At 35.5% G+C, this 16,480-nt stretch overlaps 1 protein-coding gene across 2 annotated transcripts; it reads left to right on the top strand.

Annotated features, from left to right (window-relative positions):
- The first annotated feature begins 9,726 nt into the window (after positions 1–9,726).
- On the top strand, positions 9,727–15,813 carry LOC311285785 (butyrophilin subfamily 1 member A1-like). 2 transcript variants are annotated; one of them, XM_084401575.1, is made up of 10 exons: positions 9,727–9,839; positions 10,127–10,172; positions 10,256–10,329; positions 10,453–10,806; positions 10,902–11,174; positions 11,422–11,529; positions 13,757–13,903; positions 14,286–14,330; positions 14,588–14,614; positions 15,217–15,813. In XM_084401575.1, the coding sequence occupies exons 3-10, from the start codon at positions 10,272–10,274 to the stop codon at positions 15,744–15,746; spliced, it is 1,542 nt and encodes a 513-aa protein (XP_084257701.1). In that variant the 5' UTR covers positions 9,727–9,839; positions 10,127–10,172; positions 10,256–10,271; the 3' UTR covers positions 15,747–15,813. The 2 variants fall into 2 exon arrangements, with proteins under 2 accessions (XP_084257701.1, XP_084257700.1); XM_084401574.1 differs by lacking the exon at positions 10,127–10,172.
- The last annotated feature ends 667 nt before the right edge of the window (positions 15,814–16,480 follow it).

Raw genomic sequence — 16,480 nt, 5'->3', positions numbered from 1 at the left:
GGAAAACCGTAAGTCCGATCAGTCTGAAAATAGATAGCACACTTAGTCAGAAAAGTTTGAGTGTCTGAGCCGAGTTTGGAGTATGTAGAGTTAAAGCTCTAGGACGAGTTTCATATAGAAATTTTAGTCTCAGAATAATAATAATAACTAGATTAAAAAGTTCGTCGAGACAAACTTTAAGTTGGCTTGAGAAAGTTTGGACCGGAAAGTTTGAAGTTTAAAGTAATTAGAAGTTTAATTTAGTTTAAAGTTTAAAGAAGTTTGAAGTTTAATTTAGTTTAAAGTTTAAAGAAGTTTGAAGTTTAAAGTAGTTTAAATTTTAAATTAGTCTAAAGTTTAAATCAGTTTGAAGTTTAAAGTAGTTTAAAGTTTAAAGAAGTTTGAAGTTTAAAGTAGTTTAAATTTTAAATTAGTCTAAAGTTTAAATCAGTTTGAAGTTTAAAGTAGTTTAAAGTTTAAAGTAGTTTACAGTTAAAAAGTTGTTGGGGGTTTTCTAGTGGGTTGCTAGGGTGTTCTGGGTGGTTGCTATGGTGTTCCTAGGCGGTTGCTAGGGTATTCTGGGTGGTTGCTAAGCGGTTGCTAGGGTCTTCTGGGTGGTTGCTATGGTGTTGCTAGGTGGTTGCTAGGGTATTCTGGGTGGTTGCTAGGGTGTTCTCGGTGGTTGCTAGGCGGTTGTTAGGGTGTTCTGGGTGGTTGCTATGGTGTTGCTAGGTGGTTGCTAGGGTATTCTGGGTGGTTGCTAGGCGGTTGCTAGGGTGTTTTGGGTGGTTGCTAGGCGGTTGCTAGGGTGTTCTGGGTGGTTGCTATGATGTTGCTAGGCGGTTGCTAGGGTGTTTTGGTGGTTGCTATGGTGTTGCTAGGGTGTTCTGGGTGGTTGCTATGATGTTGCTAGGTGGTTGCTAGGGTGTTTTGGTGGTTGCTATGGTGTTGCTAGGGTATTCTGGGTGGTCGCTATGATGTTGCTAGGTGGTTGCTAGGGTGTTTTGGTGGTTGCTATGGTGTTGCTAGGGTATTCTGGGTGGTCGCTATGATGTTGCTAGGTGGTTGCTAGGGTGTTTTGGTGGTTGCTATGGTGTTGCTAGGGTATTCTGGGTGGTTACTAGGTGGTTGCTAGGGTGTTCTGGGTGGTTGCTATGGTGTTACTAGGTGGTTGGTAGTTATCACAGATGGTTACTATGGAGTTTTTATAGAGTTCTTAGCATGATCTTGGCATGATTTAACACTTAACTAATCGCTATTAGCATGTAGCTATTTACTGTCGAGACAAACTTTACGTTGGCTTGAGAAAGTTTGGACCGGAAAGTTTTTTGGGTGTTCTGGGTGGTTGCTAGGATATTTTTGGTGGTTGCTAGGGTCTTTTGGGTGGTTGCTAGGCGGTTGCTAGGGTCTTTTGGGTGGTTGCTAGGGTCTTTTGGGTAATTGCTAGGCGGTTGCTAGGGTGTTTTGGGTGGTTGCTAGGGTCTTTTGGGTGGTTGCTAGGGTATTTTGGGTGGTTACTAGGGTGTTCTGGGTGGTTGCTAGGGTATTTTGGGTGGTTGCTAGAGTGTTCTGGGTGGTTGTTAGGCAGTTGCTACGGTGTTCTGAGTGGTTGCTATGGTGTTGCTAGGGTGTCCTAAGGTATGTTGGGTGGTTGCTAGGGTGTTCTGGGTGGTTGCTATGGTGTTGCTAGGGTGTTCTAAGGTATTTTGGGTGGTTGCTAGTGTGTTCTGGGTGGTTGCTATGGTGTAGCTAGGGTGTTCTAAGGTATTTTGGGTGGTTGCTAGGGTGTTCTGAGTGGTTGCTATGGTGTTGCTAGGGTGTTCTAAGGTATTTTGGGTGGTTGCTAGGGTGTTCTGGGTGGTTGTTAGGCAGTTGCTACGGTGTTCTGAGTGGTTGCTATGGTGTTGCTAGGGTGTTCTAAGGTATTTTGGGTGGTTGCTAGGGTGTTCTGGGTGGTTGTTAGGCAGTTGCTAGGGTGTTCTGAGTGGTTGCTATGGTGTTGCTAGGGTGTCCTAAGGTATTTTGGGTGGTTGCTAGGGTGTTCTGAGTGGTTGCTATGGTGTTGCTATGGTGTTCTAAGGTATTTTGGGTGGTTGCTAGGGTGTTCTGGGTGGTTGCTATGGTGTTGCTAGGGTGTTCTAAGGTATTTTGGGTGGTTGCTAGGGTGTTCTGGGTGGTTGTTAGGCAGTTGCTAGGGTGTTCTGAGTGGTTGCTATGGTGTTGCTAGGGTGTTCTAAGGTATTTTGGGTGGTTGCTAGGGTGTTCTGAGTGGTTGCTATGGTGTTGCTAGGGTGTTCTAAGGTATTTTGGGTGGTTGCTAGGGTGTTCTGGGTGGTTGCTAGGCGGTTGCTAGGGTGTTCTGGGTGGTTGCTATGGTATTCAGGGCGGTTGATATGGTGTTACTAGGTGGTTGGTAGTTATCACAGATGGTTACTATGGAGTTTTTATAGAGTTCTTAGCATGATCTTGGCATGATTTAACACTTAACTAATCGCTATTAGCATGTAGCTATTCACTGCTAGCATATGTAGCATGTTGGAAGTGCTGTTTGCTAGCATGAGTCAAAAGAGCCAAACCTCATCTCTATACGATGTTCTGATACAGAGATATAGGTCTTGCAAAACGGTTGCTAGGGTACTCAAGTTTGGTTGCTATGGAGTTGCTTGGGAGCTGGGAGCTTTAAACTTAAGAAGTTTAAATTGGTTTGAAGTTTAAAGTAGTTTAAAGTAGTTTGAAGTTTATGATAGATATATAAATAAGTTAGATAGATACAAACAAACACACACACACACACACACACACACACTCACAGAGACTACCTCGCTCACACACTCACTCAGACACACACACACACACACACACACACACACACACACACTCAGAGTTTATGAGTTTAGAGTTTATAAGTGTACAAGTTTTTGAGTTTAGAGTTTATAAGTTTAAATGAGTTTAGAGTTCAGAATTTATTAATTTATGAGTTTAAGAGTTCATAAGTCTATGAATTCATGAGTTTATTAGTTAATTAGTTATTAAATTTAAGTTAATTAGTTTATAAGTGTATGAGATTAGAGTTTATTAGTTTAAATGAGTTTCATTGGCTAATATATATAGAATGGCAGTTTGAATTAGTTTTCAAGGGATTTAGATTTAAATTTTTGTCGGTTGGTGAGTTTGAATTTTTTTAGAATGCCCAATGTTAAGTCAATGGGAGTTTTTCCGAGTTTTGATCGTCATTTTTAGGAAAACCGTAAGTCCGATCAGTCTGAAAATAGATAGCACACTTAGTCAGAAAAGTTTGAGTGTCTGAGCCGAGTTTGGAGTATGTAGAGTTAAAGCTCTAGGACGAGTTTCATATAGAAATTTTAGTCTCAGAATAATAATAATAACTAGATGCGAAAGTTCGTCGAGACAAACTTTAAGTTGGCTTGAGAAAGTTTGGACCGGAAAGTTTTTTGCTAGGCGGTTGTTAGGATGTTATGGGTGGTCGCTATGGTGTTCCTAGGCGGTTGCTAAGGTATTCTGGGTGGTTGCTAGGCGGTTGCTAGGGTATTTTGGGTGGTTGCTAGGGTGTTTTGGGTGGTTGCTAGGGTGTTTTGTGTGGTTGCTAGGCGGTTGCCAGGGTCTTTTGTGTGGTTGCTAGGCGGTTGCTAGGGTGTTCTGGGTGGTTGCTAGGATATTTTGGGTGGTTGCTAGGGTCTTTTGGGTGGTTGCTAGGGTATTTTGGGTGGTTGCTAGGCGGTTGCTAGGGTGTTTTGGGTGGTTGCTAGGCGGTTTTGGGTGGTTGCTAGGCGGTTGCTAGGGTATTTTGGGTGGTTGCTAGGGTGTTCTGGGTGGTTGCTAGGCAGTTGCTAGGGTGTTATGGGTGGTTGCTATGGTGTTGCTAGGCGTTGCTAAGGTATTCTGGGTGGTTGCTAGGTGGTGGCCAGGGTGTTCTGGGTGGTTGCTAGGCTGTTTTGGGTGGTTGCTAGGGTATTCTGGGTGGTTGCTAGGGTCTTTTGGGTGGTTGCTAGGGTCTTTTGGGTGGTTGCTAGGCGGTTGCTAGGGTCTTTTGGGTGGTTGCTACGGTGTTCTGGGTGGTTGCTAGGGTCTTTTGGGTGGTTGCTAGGCGGTTGCTAGGGTGTTCTGGGGGGTTGCTATGGTATTCAGGGCGGTTGATATGGTGTTACTAGGTGGTTGGTAGTTATCACAGATGGTTACTATGGAGTTTTTATAGAGTTCTTAGCATGATCTTGGCATGATTTAACACTTAACTAATCGCTATTAGCATGTAGCTATTCACTGCTAGCATATGTAGCATGTTGGAAGTGCTGTTTGCTAGCATGAGTCAAAAGAGCCAAACCTCATCTCTATACGATGTTCTGATACAGAGATATAGGTCTTGCAAAACGGTTGCTAGGGTACTCAAGTTTGGTTGCTATGGAGTTGCTTGGGAGCTGGGAGCTTTAAACTTAAGAAGTTTAAATTGGTTTGAAGTTTAAAGTAGTTTAAAGTAGTTTGAAGTTTATGATAGATATATAAATAAGTTAGATAGATACAAACAAACAAACACACACACACACACACACACACACACACACACTCACAGAGACTACCTCGCTCACACACTCACTCAGACACACACACACACACACACACACACACACACTCAGAGTTTATGAGTTTAGAGTTTATAAGTGTACAAGTTTTTGAGTTTAGAGTTTATAAGTTTAAATGAGTTTAGAGTTCAGAATTTATTAATTTATGAGTTTAAGAGTTCATAAGTCTATGAATTCATGAGTTTATTAGTTAATTAGTTATTAAATTTAAGTTAATTAGTTTATAAGTGTATGAGATTAGAGTTTATTAGTTTAAATGAGTTTCATTGGCTAATATATATAGAATGGCAGTTTGAATTAGTTTTCAAGGGATTTAGATTTAAATTTTTGTCGGTTGGTGAGTTTGAATTTTTTTAGAATGCCCAATGTTAAGTCAATGGGAGTTTTTCCGAGTTTTGATCGTCATTTTTAGGAAAACCGTAAGTCCGATCAGTCTGAAAATAGATAGCACACTTAGTCAGAAAAGTTTGAGTGTCTGAGCCGAGTTTGGAGTATGTAGAGTTAAAGCTCTAGGACGAGTTTCATATAGAAATTTTAGTCTCAGAATAATAATAATAATAATAATAATAATAAGTTTAAATAGGATTTCAATATGTTGGCTCTCTCAAGCCAACTTAATAATAATAAGTTTAAATAGGATTTCAATATGTTGGCTCTCTCAAGCCAACTTAACTAGATGCGAAAGTTCGTCGAGACAAACTTTAAGTTGGCTTGATAAAGTCGGACCAGAAAGTTTGAAGAAGTTTGAAGTTTAAATTAGTTTGAAGTTTAAATTAGTTTGAAGTAGTTTGAAGTTTAAAGTAGTTTGAAGTTTAAAGTAGTTTGAAGTTTAAAGTATTTAAAAGTAGTTTAAAGTATTTTGAGTGGTTGGTTAGTTGTCACAGATGGTTACTATGGAGTTTTTATAGAGTTCTTAGCATGATCTTGGCATTATTTAACACAAAGAAAGAAAGAAAGATAGGTTAGAAAGATAAAAAGGTTAGAAAGAAAGATTAGTTCGAAAGAAAGAAAGAAAGAAAGAAAGAAAGAAAGAAAGAAAAAGAGTAGTTAGAAAGAAAGAAAGAAAGAAAGAAAGAAAGAAAGAAAGAAAGAAAGAAAGAAAGAAAGAAAGAAAAAGATTAGTTAGAAAGAATGAAGGAAAGATTAGTTAGTTAGAAAGAAAGAAAGATAGGTTAGAAAGATAAAAAGGTTAGAAAGAAAGATTAGTTAGAAAGAAAGAAAGAAAGAAAGAAAGAAAGAAAGAAAAAGAGTAGTTAGAAAGAAAGAAAGAGATAAAGATTAGTTAGAAAGAATGAAGGAAAGATTAGTTAGTTAGAAAGAAAGTTAGAAAGAAAGAAAGAAAGAAAGAAAGAAAGAAAGAAAGAGAAAGAAAGAAAGAAAAAGAGTAGTTAGAAAGAAAGAAAGAAAGAAAGAAAGAAAGAAAGAAAGAAAGAAAGAAAGAAAGAAAGAAAGAAAGAAAGAAAGAAAGAAAAAGAAAGAAAGAAAGAGAAAGATTAGTTAGAAAGAATGAAGGAAAGATTAGTAAGAAAGATAGGTTAGAAAGATAAAAAGGTTAGAAAGAAAGAAAGAAAGAAAGAAAGAAAGAAAGAACAAAAGAAAGAAAGATGGATTAGTTAGAAAGAAAGATAGATTAATTAGAAAGAAAGAAAGATGGATAAGTTAGAAAGAAAGAAAGAAAGAAAGAAAGAAAGAAAGAAAGAAAGAAAGAAAGAGAAAGAAAAAGAGTAGTAAGAAAGAAAGAAAGAAAGAAAGATCAGTTAGAAAAGAATGAAGGAAAGATTAGTTAGAAAGAAAGAAAGAAAGATAGGTTAGAAAGATAAAAAGGTTAGAAAGAAAGATTAGTTAGAAAGAAAGAAAGAGAGTAGTTAGAAAGAAAGAAAGAAAGAAAGAAAGAAAGAAAGAAAGAAAGATAGATTAGTTAGAAAGAATGAAGGAAATATTAGTTAGTTAGAAAGAAAGAAAGAAAGAAAGAAAGAAAGAAAGAAAGAAAGAAAGAAAGAAAGAAAGAAAGATGGATTAGTTAGAGAGAAAGATAGATTAATTAGAGAGAAAGAAAGATGAATAAGTTAGAAAGAAAGATAGATAGATTAGAAAGAAAGAAAGAAAGAAAGAAAGAAAGATGGATTAGTTAGAAAGAAAGATAGATTAATTAGAAAGAAAGATGGATAAGTTAGAAAGAAAGATGGATTAGTTAAAAAGAGATAGATAGATAGTTTAAAGTTTAAAGTAGTTTGAAGTAGATAGATGGATGAGTTTATTTGTTTAAATGAGTCTCAATGGCTCATATAGTATATAGAACGGCAGTTTGGTTTAGTCTTCAAGGTGTTTAGATTTAAATTTTTGTCGGTTTGAATTTTTTAGAACTCCCCAATGTAAGTCAATGGGAGTTTTTGAATGAGTTTTTTCGAGTTTTGATCGTCATTTTTAGGAAAACCGTAAGTCCGACCAGTCTGAAAATAGATAGCACACTTAGTCAGAAAAGTTTGAGTGTCTGAGCCGAGTTTGGAGTATGTAGAGTTAAAGCTCTAGGAGGAGTTACATATAGAATTTTTTAGTCTCAGAAGAATAATAATAATAATAATAAGTTTAAGTACAATATCAGTAAGTTGGCTTTCTCAAGCCAACTTAATAATAAGTTTAAATAGGATTTCAATATGTTGGCTCTCTCAAGCCAACTTAATAAGTTTAAATAGGATTTCAATATGTTGGCTCTCTCAAGCCAACTTAATAATAATAAGTTTAAGTACAATATCAGTAAGTTGGCTTTCTCAAGCCAACTTAATAATAATAAGTTTAAGTACAATATCAGTAAGTTGGCTTTCTCAAGCCAACTTAATAAGTTTAAATAGGATTTCAATATGTTGGCTCTCTCAAGCCAACTTAATAATAATAATAAGTTTAAATAGGATTTCAATATGTTGGCTCTCTCAAGCCAACTTAATAAGTTTAAATAGGATTTCAATATGTTGGCTTTCTCAAGCCAACTTAATAAGTTTAAATAGGATTTCAATATGTTGGCTCTCTCAAGCCAACTTAATAAGTTTAAATAGGATTTCAGTAAGTTGGCTTTCTCAAGCCAACTTAATTAAATGAATGACTACTAGAAAAAATCTTTAGTCTATGGCAACTCTTATCAATAGCCTACATTTAATAGTTGACATTATTTAATTACTAATTAGTATCCAGCTCTTTACATTGCATTAGTTGAGTTGGCATAGTTAATGAACTAATAAAATAAAGTTTAAAATGCTAACCATATATTTCAACATAGCCTATCATTGCATATTCCACCACACAAAGGACTGTTTATAAGGTGACAATCCGTTATACATTTGAAGATTGTAGGCTATCTTGAAGATTTTTGTATTGTATCTTCTGTTATAAAGACGAAAATTGACATTTCGTTAATTAAAAAAAATAAGAACACAATGTAAAATATAAACATTGTTCTGTTAGATGTGTTTTGACTAGGCTACTTGTTTAATTTAACTTGTTTAATACTTTGTTTAATTATATCTCTGGGTAATGAAGATAGCCTATTAACAAAAAATAAATCTTATATATATATATATATAAAACTTAGTAGGCTACTGCCAGTAGCGGCAGTATAATTAGCATCGGCTAACAAACGTGCGCTTCTAGCGATCTTAAACGTCGGGACTTCTACGTGTCAAATAGCATGCATCCACTTCTTTGTCAGACAGTCATCGCTTGGAAAAGCATTAAAACTCAAATATGGTTGTCACTGATTATTATTTAACCAATGAGGGATGCTACAGTGACACCTCGATGTTGCTTCAGCCATTGCTGTTTCGACCGGAAGTCGCTTTACACAACAAACGCTGAACCGGATGTGCGTTCTAACTTCCGTGAAAAAGGCCTATGGGGAAGCAAACAATTTTTGACCGTGAGGATCATGAATCATGTAAGGACATGCTAACTGTTGATTACAATGTGTTTGAGCATCAGAACTGAACCAAAATAAAGAAGATAAATGCAGTATTGGACTGGAAGTGTATATGTTTGGAACCACGCGTCAGATAACCCTACAAACACCTCTAAGGGACAAGATGGTAAATTGTCGCTACACCAGCGTAATGTCAAAACAATGAAAAATGTGTGAATTTTTTTTTTTTTTTTTTAAACATTCAAGCATGAACACCTATTCTAATTGGCCAACTTTGGAAAAGATGATACTAGGTCTCCTTTAAACATGAATTTGTTAAGATTATGCTTTAAATAAGAAAATAAAACTGTATGTTTTGCCATCATCACATACAACTCACCCATGATATTCCACTGGTTTTTGAAGTATTTGAGGCCAAAAGTTATGATGTGAGAAAGACCAACGAGAAACAGCAAATACCATAATGCTAGTTCTAATAATAATTTTGGAAACTATTGTGCATAAGCCGAGATATTAAAGATGCACACAGTCATTTTTATGTTGTGTTGTAAATGACGCCTAACGGCATGAATCATCGTCAGTGACATCATGCAACAACATTGTAGAAATGCTCTGTTCTAGTCAGTCATGATTTGTTGAAAATATAAACAATTAGTCCACTGATTTGAGTCAATGTGGGAGTGCAAGATTTTAAACCAAATTTTTTCAATGAGAATTAAATGACTTGAGTTTAAGTTTCTTTAATGTGATGAGAAAGAAAGACTGGCTCCAGCGAACTAGTGCAATAAATACACTAAACATGTGACGATTCGCGAACTAATGACTTTAGATCGATTCATTTTGATGAATGTCTAAAACTTTGTGATACTTTGTCTCCTTTTTTTTCTATTATCTAAACTTATTTTATTTTAAATTTACATAACATTTTAGATGAGATTTATATTATAATGATGTTTTTGATGTTTCTATTTTATTTCCAGAATAAATTTTATGTGATAAACTGTCTTTTGACATTTATTTCTGGTATATTGTCAGTAGTGGGGTCACAGTTTCCCCTATATTTGTGGATGCATATATTGTGTCATCATCCACATCTGTGTTCACTTGATTGTGTTTTCTTTTGATTAACATGTCTGCCATATTTCAAATCAGATTAAAGTGAGGAGTGTCAGTGTGTGTGCCAGAAGAAACTACAGCAGGTTTATCAGCCTGAATGATGGGAGGGACTGTGTCTGTTCCGGTGTTACAAGAGAAAGTGGAAATAAACCAGGAAGGATCTCCTTACGATCGTACTAAACTTTCATATGGACACAATGTATTAAGACACTCTTGAGAACACAGTGAATGTTGAGTTGAAGGTAAGTCATGGAAGAATCAGAAACACATTTACCTGAAGTCTGGCATGAGTGTGACTTGAGGACCATGTTTGAGTTCAACAGGTTTAATGCATGTAATAGTTAATCTTTCAAATAAATGAAAGATTTTTGAATCAAGATTATAGATATATTTGCATTTTTGATAATGAAATCATGATTCAACAACCTTCAACGTGTTTATATGTATTTATAAGTGCTACATGTAGATTCACATTGTATATTTATATCCTGGTTTGTCTTGACCCGTTTAACCGGTTTTCTTCCAACAGAAAGTGATTGTAAATGTGTATCTCGCTTTTGGACTGAAGGTTTAGTGTAAGTATTATTCTCAGGCATAAAGCATGTATGCTGACACACTTTTCTGTAATGTTTTCTCTTTTTTCATATTTTATTTTTAGCATCTGTGTCTCAGAGATGAAGTTCATTTGTTTGACTCTCCTGCTTGTTAGTGGAATTACAGATTCAAGATCAGGTAATTTATTCATCATTGTGAATAATACTTTATATTTATTGCACATTACTGTTCGTCTGGAACAACATTAGAGTAAAAACCTTTAGGATGTGTAGCTCAGATCTGCTCTTTCTCTTGTAACAGAGCAGTATATAGTAGTGGGACCTGCAGATCCTGTATTTGCTGTATCTGGTGAAGAAGTGATTCTGCCCTGTTCAGTCAAACCCAGCATCAGTGTTGTGGACATGAGAGTGGAGTGGTTTAGACTTGATCTGAAAGACTCACCACTAGTGCATCTCTATGATGATCATGAAGACAGAAACACAGAGCAGATTCAGTCCTACAGAGGAAGAACAAAACTGAGTCATCAAGAACTACAGAGAGGAAACGCATCACTCAAACTCTCAACAGTCCGAGTCTCTGATGAAGGACTTTATAAGTGTTTTATTCAGTCTAAATCCTGGTCTGATGACGCCACTATTGATGTCAGAGTTGACGGTGAGGAAACCAGTGAGAACTAGCATGCTCTTTTCACTGAACAAACTAACTAAAAAACGCCAGAATAACAACAGAATGTTCTTGTTGATCTGTAGCTGTAGGACGTCCTCCAGTGATCACTGTAGATGGGTTTGATCGTTCAGGAGGGCTTCATCTACAGTGTGAATCTGAAGGTTGGTATCCTGAACCTGATCTTGAGTGGCTGGACAGTGAAGGAGTCAGTTTGAGTTCAGAAACTAATGAGACACACAGAAACTCAGACGGATTCAGTGTCAAACACACCATTACTGTATATGACAGTAACAACAAGATTCACTGCAGAGTCAAACTGAGACATCACATGCTGGAGACACTGATTAACACCACAAGTGAGTAATGATACTTCTGTTACTCTGTCATGTTCTCATGATATTTTTGATGCAGTAAAAATAATTCATGATTATCAGCTTATTATGTGAAGCTATAGGCAATAGCAGAATTATGTTTATAATACAGTTTTGTATCAACATTATTGAAACAAATGTGTATGTGTCATTCAGAACTGAACATTATATAAACACCTGTAAAAATATGTTTGATTTACACAATGTGCTTATTTACTGATTTGTTTTGCAGATAATATGTTTATTTCTTGGAGGACGTCAATCATCCTGACTGCAGTTGCTGTTGTGCTCGTTGTGATTTCTGGAATACTGATAGCTGTGTTCGCTCATAAAAACAGAGGTAAAGTTCTTGTTTTCTTGCTGTTTAATGTAAATAAATGGGGATAATAGACTGGGGATCATTTCTTACATATTTTACTAATTTCTATTTATGAACATCTGCATATCTTAAACACACACACAGACATCAACAATCAGCACATGAATCTCAACAATGGTGACAATCAATAGTTTCATGTCGCAGTGCATGCTGGGTGCCAGCATAGTACAAAACTCCCAGTATGCATTGCAGCATGAATAAATTATACAGCTGAATGGTCTTACCATTTTATGTGTTTGCTTGTTTTTTGGCAATGTTTTTATTTACTTTTTTTGTAGCCTGTTTTGTGATGTTCAGAGTATTATTATTTTTTTGATTGTCACCATTGTTGAGATTCATGGTCTGATGTTTGATGTCTAAGTGATGTTATAACTCTGTATTTGTGCATGATGTGTTTTTAATATCTTCATTATAACTGATTGCTGTTGGAACTCTTGCTGTAGTTTAACACTGGTGGTAATGTAAAGTTTAAGTGTGTCAAAAATCTAACACTTAAAGGATTGAACACTGGATGAGATCAAGAGACTCATCCAACACTCTAATTGTTTTCTTGTTATTTTATATATTTCTATGTAAATAAATATGGCAGCCTGGGGATAGTTTTTTACACATTTTACTCATTTCTATTTATGAACATCTGCATCATAGAGACAGACATCAACAATAAATCAAGAGACCACAAGATGATTATGTCATTATCATTACATAACAATCAGCATTCACTGATCACATTTTCTCTCTTTTCTGCCATAAATGTCCCTCATAAACACACAGTTAAAGCAGCCAGAGAAAAACACGTTAACAGCACTTAATTATCTCATTAACTATTTAAAAGGTTTCTGTTGTCTGAGTTTTGTGTCACTGTGTTTAAGAGTAGAGTGTGTGCTTCAGTCCAGCAGAAGATCATGAAACACTGATGTTATTCTGCCTATTGCTTTATTTAAAACAGTAACTGTGTAGTTGCTGACGCAGTGATAAGCTGTTCGCTAATTATATTAGTTCATGCATGTGTGCTGTTGTTATCTAGCAGTTATCTGAAGAGATTAGAGTTAAATTGATGTTTCTTGTTTTAATGTTATTGTTTAATTTGGTTCACTTTACTGTAAGAATTTTTTTGTGGATAAACGATTTTTTCACGGCATTAATATGTTCACATAACTAGCACACTACAAATTAGTTAAATGGCAATTGGCCAGTTTAAGGCAGTCAGTTTCTGCAAATGATATGAGTTAAATCATGTTTTAATTTTGTGCAATTGTGCTGGCAATATTTTACGCGACAATTTCTTACAGTAAAAACTGCTTTACTTTGCAGGAGAAGCTGCTGCCAGTTAATTACTGCACATTTACAGTGAAAGGTTTTACAGTAATGATGATTTTTTGTTTTGTTTATTGAAAATGTTTCATTTGAAGTCATGATTATGGTGATTATTGTTTGCTGTAGTTGAGCACTTGACCCTTGACTTTTTTATTATTTTTCACCAATTGCAATAGTGTTGAATTGAGAACACATTGATAAAGTACAGTAGATCAGCTCAAGTTTGTCTGCTTTTATACTGGTTAGTAATAAGTGAAGCTTAATCCTAAAATAGTGAGTTTAATCCTCCTCTGCTGAGATCTTCAGATTTCTTTGATTTGATTTGATTTGTAGTTTATATGTTTCATTGGCTGACATCAAATCGCTTATTTGCCATTGAAATGAATTTAAATGGTAATAAGAAAGTTGTCAACTGAAACATTTGAAATAAAAAAATCATTTACAATTTAAATAAAAAACAACTGAAATAAAATAATTATTTATTTGGTTGAACTAAGAAAAGCCAAATAAGGTGAAATGAACATGAACTTTGGTATAGAAAACTTAAAAATTAAGTTCACTTTACTTAGTTATTTACAAATACTTTCATAGTTATTTATAAACAAAAGTTCAAATAACAAAAATTTTCAAGTTGAAAATACTAAGTAAATACAGCTTAACTGAGTCCATGTAAAAAGATAAAAAGTGTTGACAGTAGTGCATGTAAGACAGATATTAGCTCAGGCATCATGTTCACTGATGATGTGAAGAACTGAGGAAAATGTCTTTGTCTCAAACACTATGAAAGTATGTATAATAATACTATAAAATGTATGCATGTATGTCAGCTTTAATGCTGTTTTCTCTTCTTTATATCCTGAATTTTCTTCAGCAATCGATCAACTACAGAATGAGAAGAGGACACTACAGGATAAGAAGAGGACACTACAGGATGAGAAGAGGACACTACAGGCTGGGCACAGGACACTACAGGATGAGCACAGGACACTACAGAATGAGCACAGGAAAATACAACATGGTGAATCTGTCTTTATTAAGTTATTAATTAATTGCTCATTCAAAGTCTGTTTACAGCCATAACATATCTACTTAACAGACTGTGTATTCATTTAGTTTTGTGTAAATCTTGGGTCCTGTAAAAGGTTATCAGTTGTTTATAATGTATAATTATTCAGTCACTGATGTACTTGTGTGATGTTAACAGCCTATAAACACAACTAATGATTGTAACTTGTTTGTAATTTCAATGTCAAGTCATCTTTATTTATATAGTGCTTTATGCATTACAGATTGTTTCACTGCAGCTTTACAGAGATAACAGGAAAATAATGCAGTAAAGTTTGATTCTGCTGTACAGATCTATAATGTTATTTTCTCCTCTATTTCTGAATTTTCTCTAGAACGTGATCAACTTTTACAAATTCAGAAGATTATTCTACCAAAAGGTGAATTTGTTTATATGCCTTTATTAAAATATGAATTACTTTTGAATTATTTTGCAAAACACTATTAATACACTGTGCATTCATATGTCTCTACTATTCATTATATTTTATTATAAGATATACAGTATAAACTGTGTAAAGTCTTCTTGAAGTCTTCCTGCTCTTCAAGCAGTGATTAAAATTGATCTCATTATTGATCTAAAGATGAATTCTGTTATGAACCCTTTATAACTTCATACTTTCTGTTTCATACTTAGCTGTCCCACATTTAAGAACACACAGAGGTGAGTAAAATATTTAAAGTATTAAAAAGTATTTATTTTAAATTCATCATGTCAAACATTTATTCATTTATTATTATTATTGTTAATGTTTTTGGTATAATGCACTGCATAAATGCTATCAAATGATTCATATAAATGATCAAGGATGATATCCCTACTATTCTTGCATAAGAGTTTTGGGTAACACGTTATTTTACAGCGTCCTTGTTATATATGTACTTTCCATAGTAGCAACAACCTAACAACCACCCAGAATGCCCTAGCAACTGCATAGCAACACCCAGGCAAATGCCTAGCAACCATCAGCCAAAATACCCAAATACCCTAGCAACCACCCAGAATACTCTAGCAACTTCATAGCAAAACCCCAGAATACCCTAGCAACTTAAAGCTTTTTAAACTACTTCAGACTTTCTGTTCAGGTTTTCTCAAGCCAACTTCAACGTTTGCTTACAAACTTTTTAATCTAGTTTACAATTAATGCAATATTTTTATTTTTTATTATCTTGTTCTAAAGTTACTATGATTCCTAATTATAAAATATAATTCTTTATTTTATTATATGCTCATCTGTAAAGCAGAATTTTCAATATTTTCTGCAGTGAATGTGATTCTGGATGCTGATACGGCTCATCCACATCTTATCGTGTCTCATGATGGGAAACAAGTGAAATGTGGAAACAAAGAACTGAAAGCAGTGGATGGAGGAAAAGACAGGTTTGATTATTATCTTGGTGTTCTCGGGAAGGACGGATTCTCCTCAGGGAGTTTTTACTATGAGGTGCAGGTGAAGGATCAAACTGAGTGGGATTTAGGAGTGGCCAGAGAATCCAGTAAGAGGAGCGGGTTCAGTCTGAGTCCTGATGAAGGATACTGGACTGTGGGACGGTTTAATGAGAGTTATTGGGCTCATGACTCTTCAACTGTCCCTCTTTCTCTGAGAGTGAAGCCTCAGAGGGTCGGGGTGTTTGTGGATTATGAGGAGGGTCTCGTCTCCTTTTATGATGTGAAGTCCATGTCTCATATCTACACTTACACTGCTCAGTCTTTTAACGAGAAACTCTATCCATTTGTTTGTTTGGGGTATCGGTGGAATCATAACTCCACACCACTGATTATCTGTGATGATTAATAATGACTTCAGTGAATGAATTTACATAATCAAGTGAAATAAAAGGAAATACAATACAATAAGTGTAATAGCCCCAAATATGAACTATTATTCAGAAATGTGGACACAGAAGTGTGTGTGAGGGCTTCATCTGATCACTGTTCTCCATCAGCACCTCCTCATCTCCACTAGATAGTGAATGAAAGTCATCATGAAGTGCTGATCGCACAGTGAACTGTTTCTCCCTCAATAGTGTTTGGTGTTTGTTGATGAATGTCCAGATTGAGTAAAGCTGGAATCAAAGAACAAGCTCAAATATAAGACATTTTCATGTGTGTAACGTTTTGCTCACTACATCATTCCCACAATGCCATTTGTGTTATTCAGTTTTCATGACTTATATGTGGATAGCGTAAAGAATAAGTAGAGAACAAACTTCTGATCCGACAGATGAATAGATGAGTTTAAAGGTCCCATGACATGAAATTTTCACTTTCTGAGGTTTTTTAACATTAATATGAGTTCCCCTAGCCTGTATATGGTCCCCAAGTTTCTAGAAATTTGAATCGGTGTAAATCGAGCTTTTGCTATCTTTCTCTGCCTTTAAGAAAATGGAGGCTCAATCAGGCTGATCTTGAATCTCCTCCTTATGAGGTCATAAGTAGAAATGTTACCTCCCCTTTCTCTGCTTTGCCCGCCCAGAGAATATTTCCCGACCATGAGAAAATGAGCTAGGAAGTAGGAACGCGCGCGCG

This window comes from Rutilus rutilus, assembly GCF_951802725.1.
Source record: "Rutilus rutilus genome assembly, chromosome: 1".
NCBI lineage: Eukaryota > Metazoa > Chordata > Actinopteri > Cypriniformes > Leuciscidae > Rutilus > Rutilus rutilus.
Note: the sequence above shows the minus strand (reverse complement) of the source record. Positions and strands in the feature narration are given on the sequence as shown.

Coding starts and splice junctions, on each gene's coding strand:
- LOC311285785 (XM_084401574.1), top strand. CDS start 10,272: ATGAAGTTCATTTGTTTGACTCTCCTGCTTGTTAGTGGAATTACAGAT. Junction 10,330..10,452: donor AATTACAGATTCAAGATCAG/GTAATTTATTCA, acceptor CTCTTGTAACAG/AGCAGTATATAGTAGTGGGA. Junction 11,175..11,421: donor GACACTGATTAACACCACAA/GTGAGTAATGAT, acceptor TTTGTTTTGCAG/ATAATATGTTTATTTCTTGG.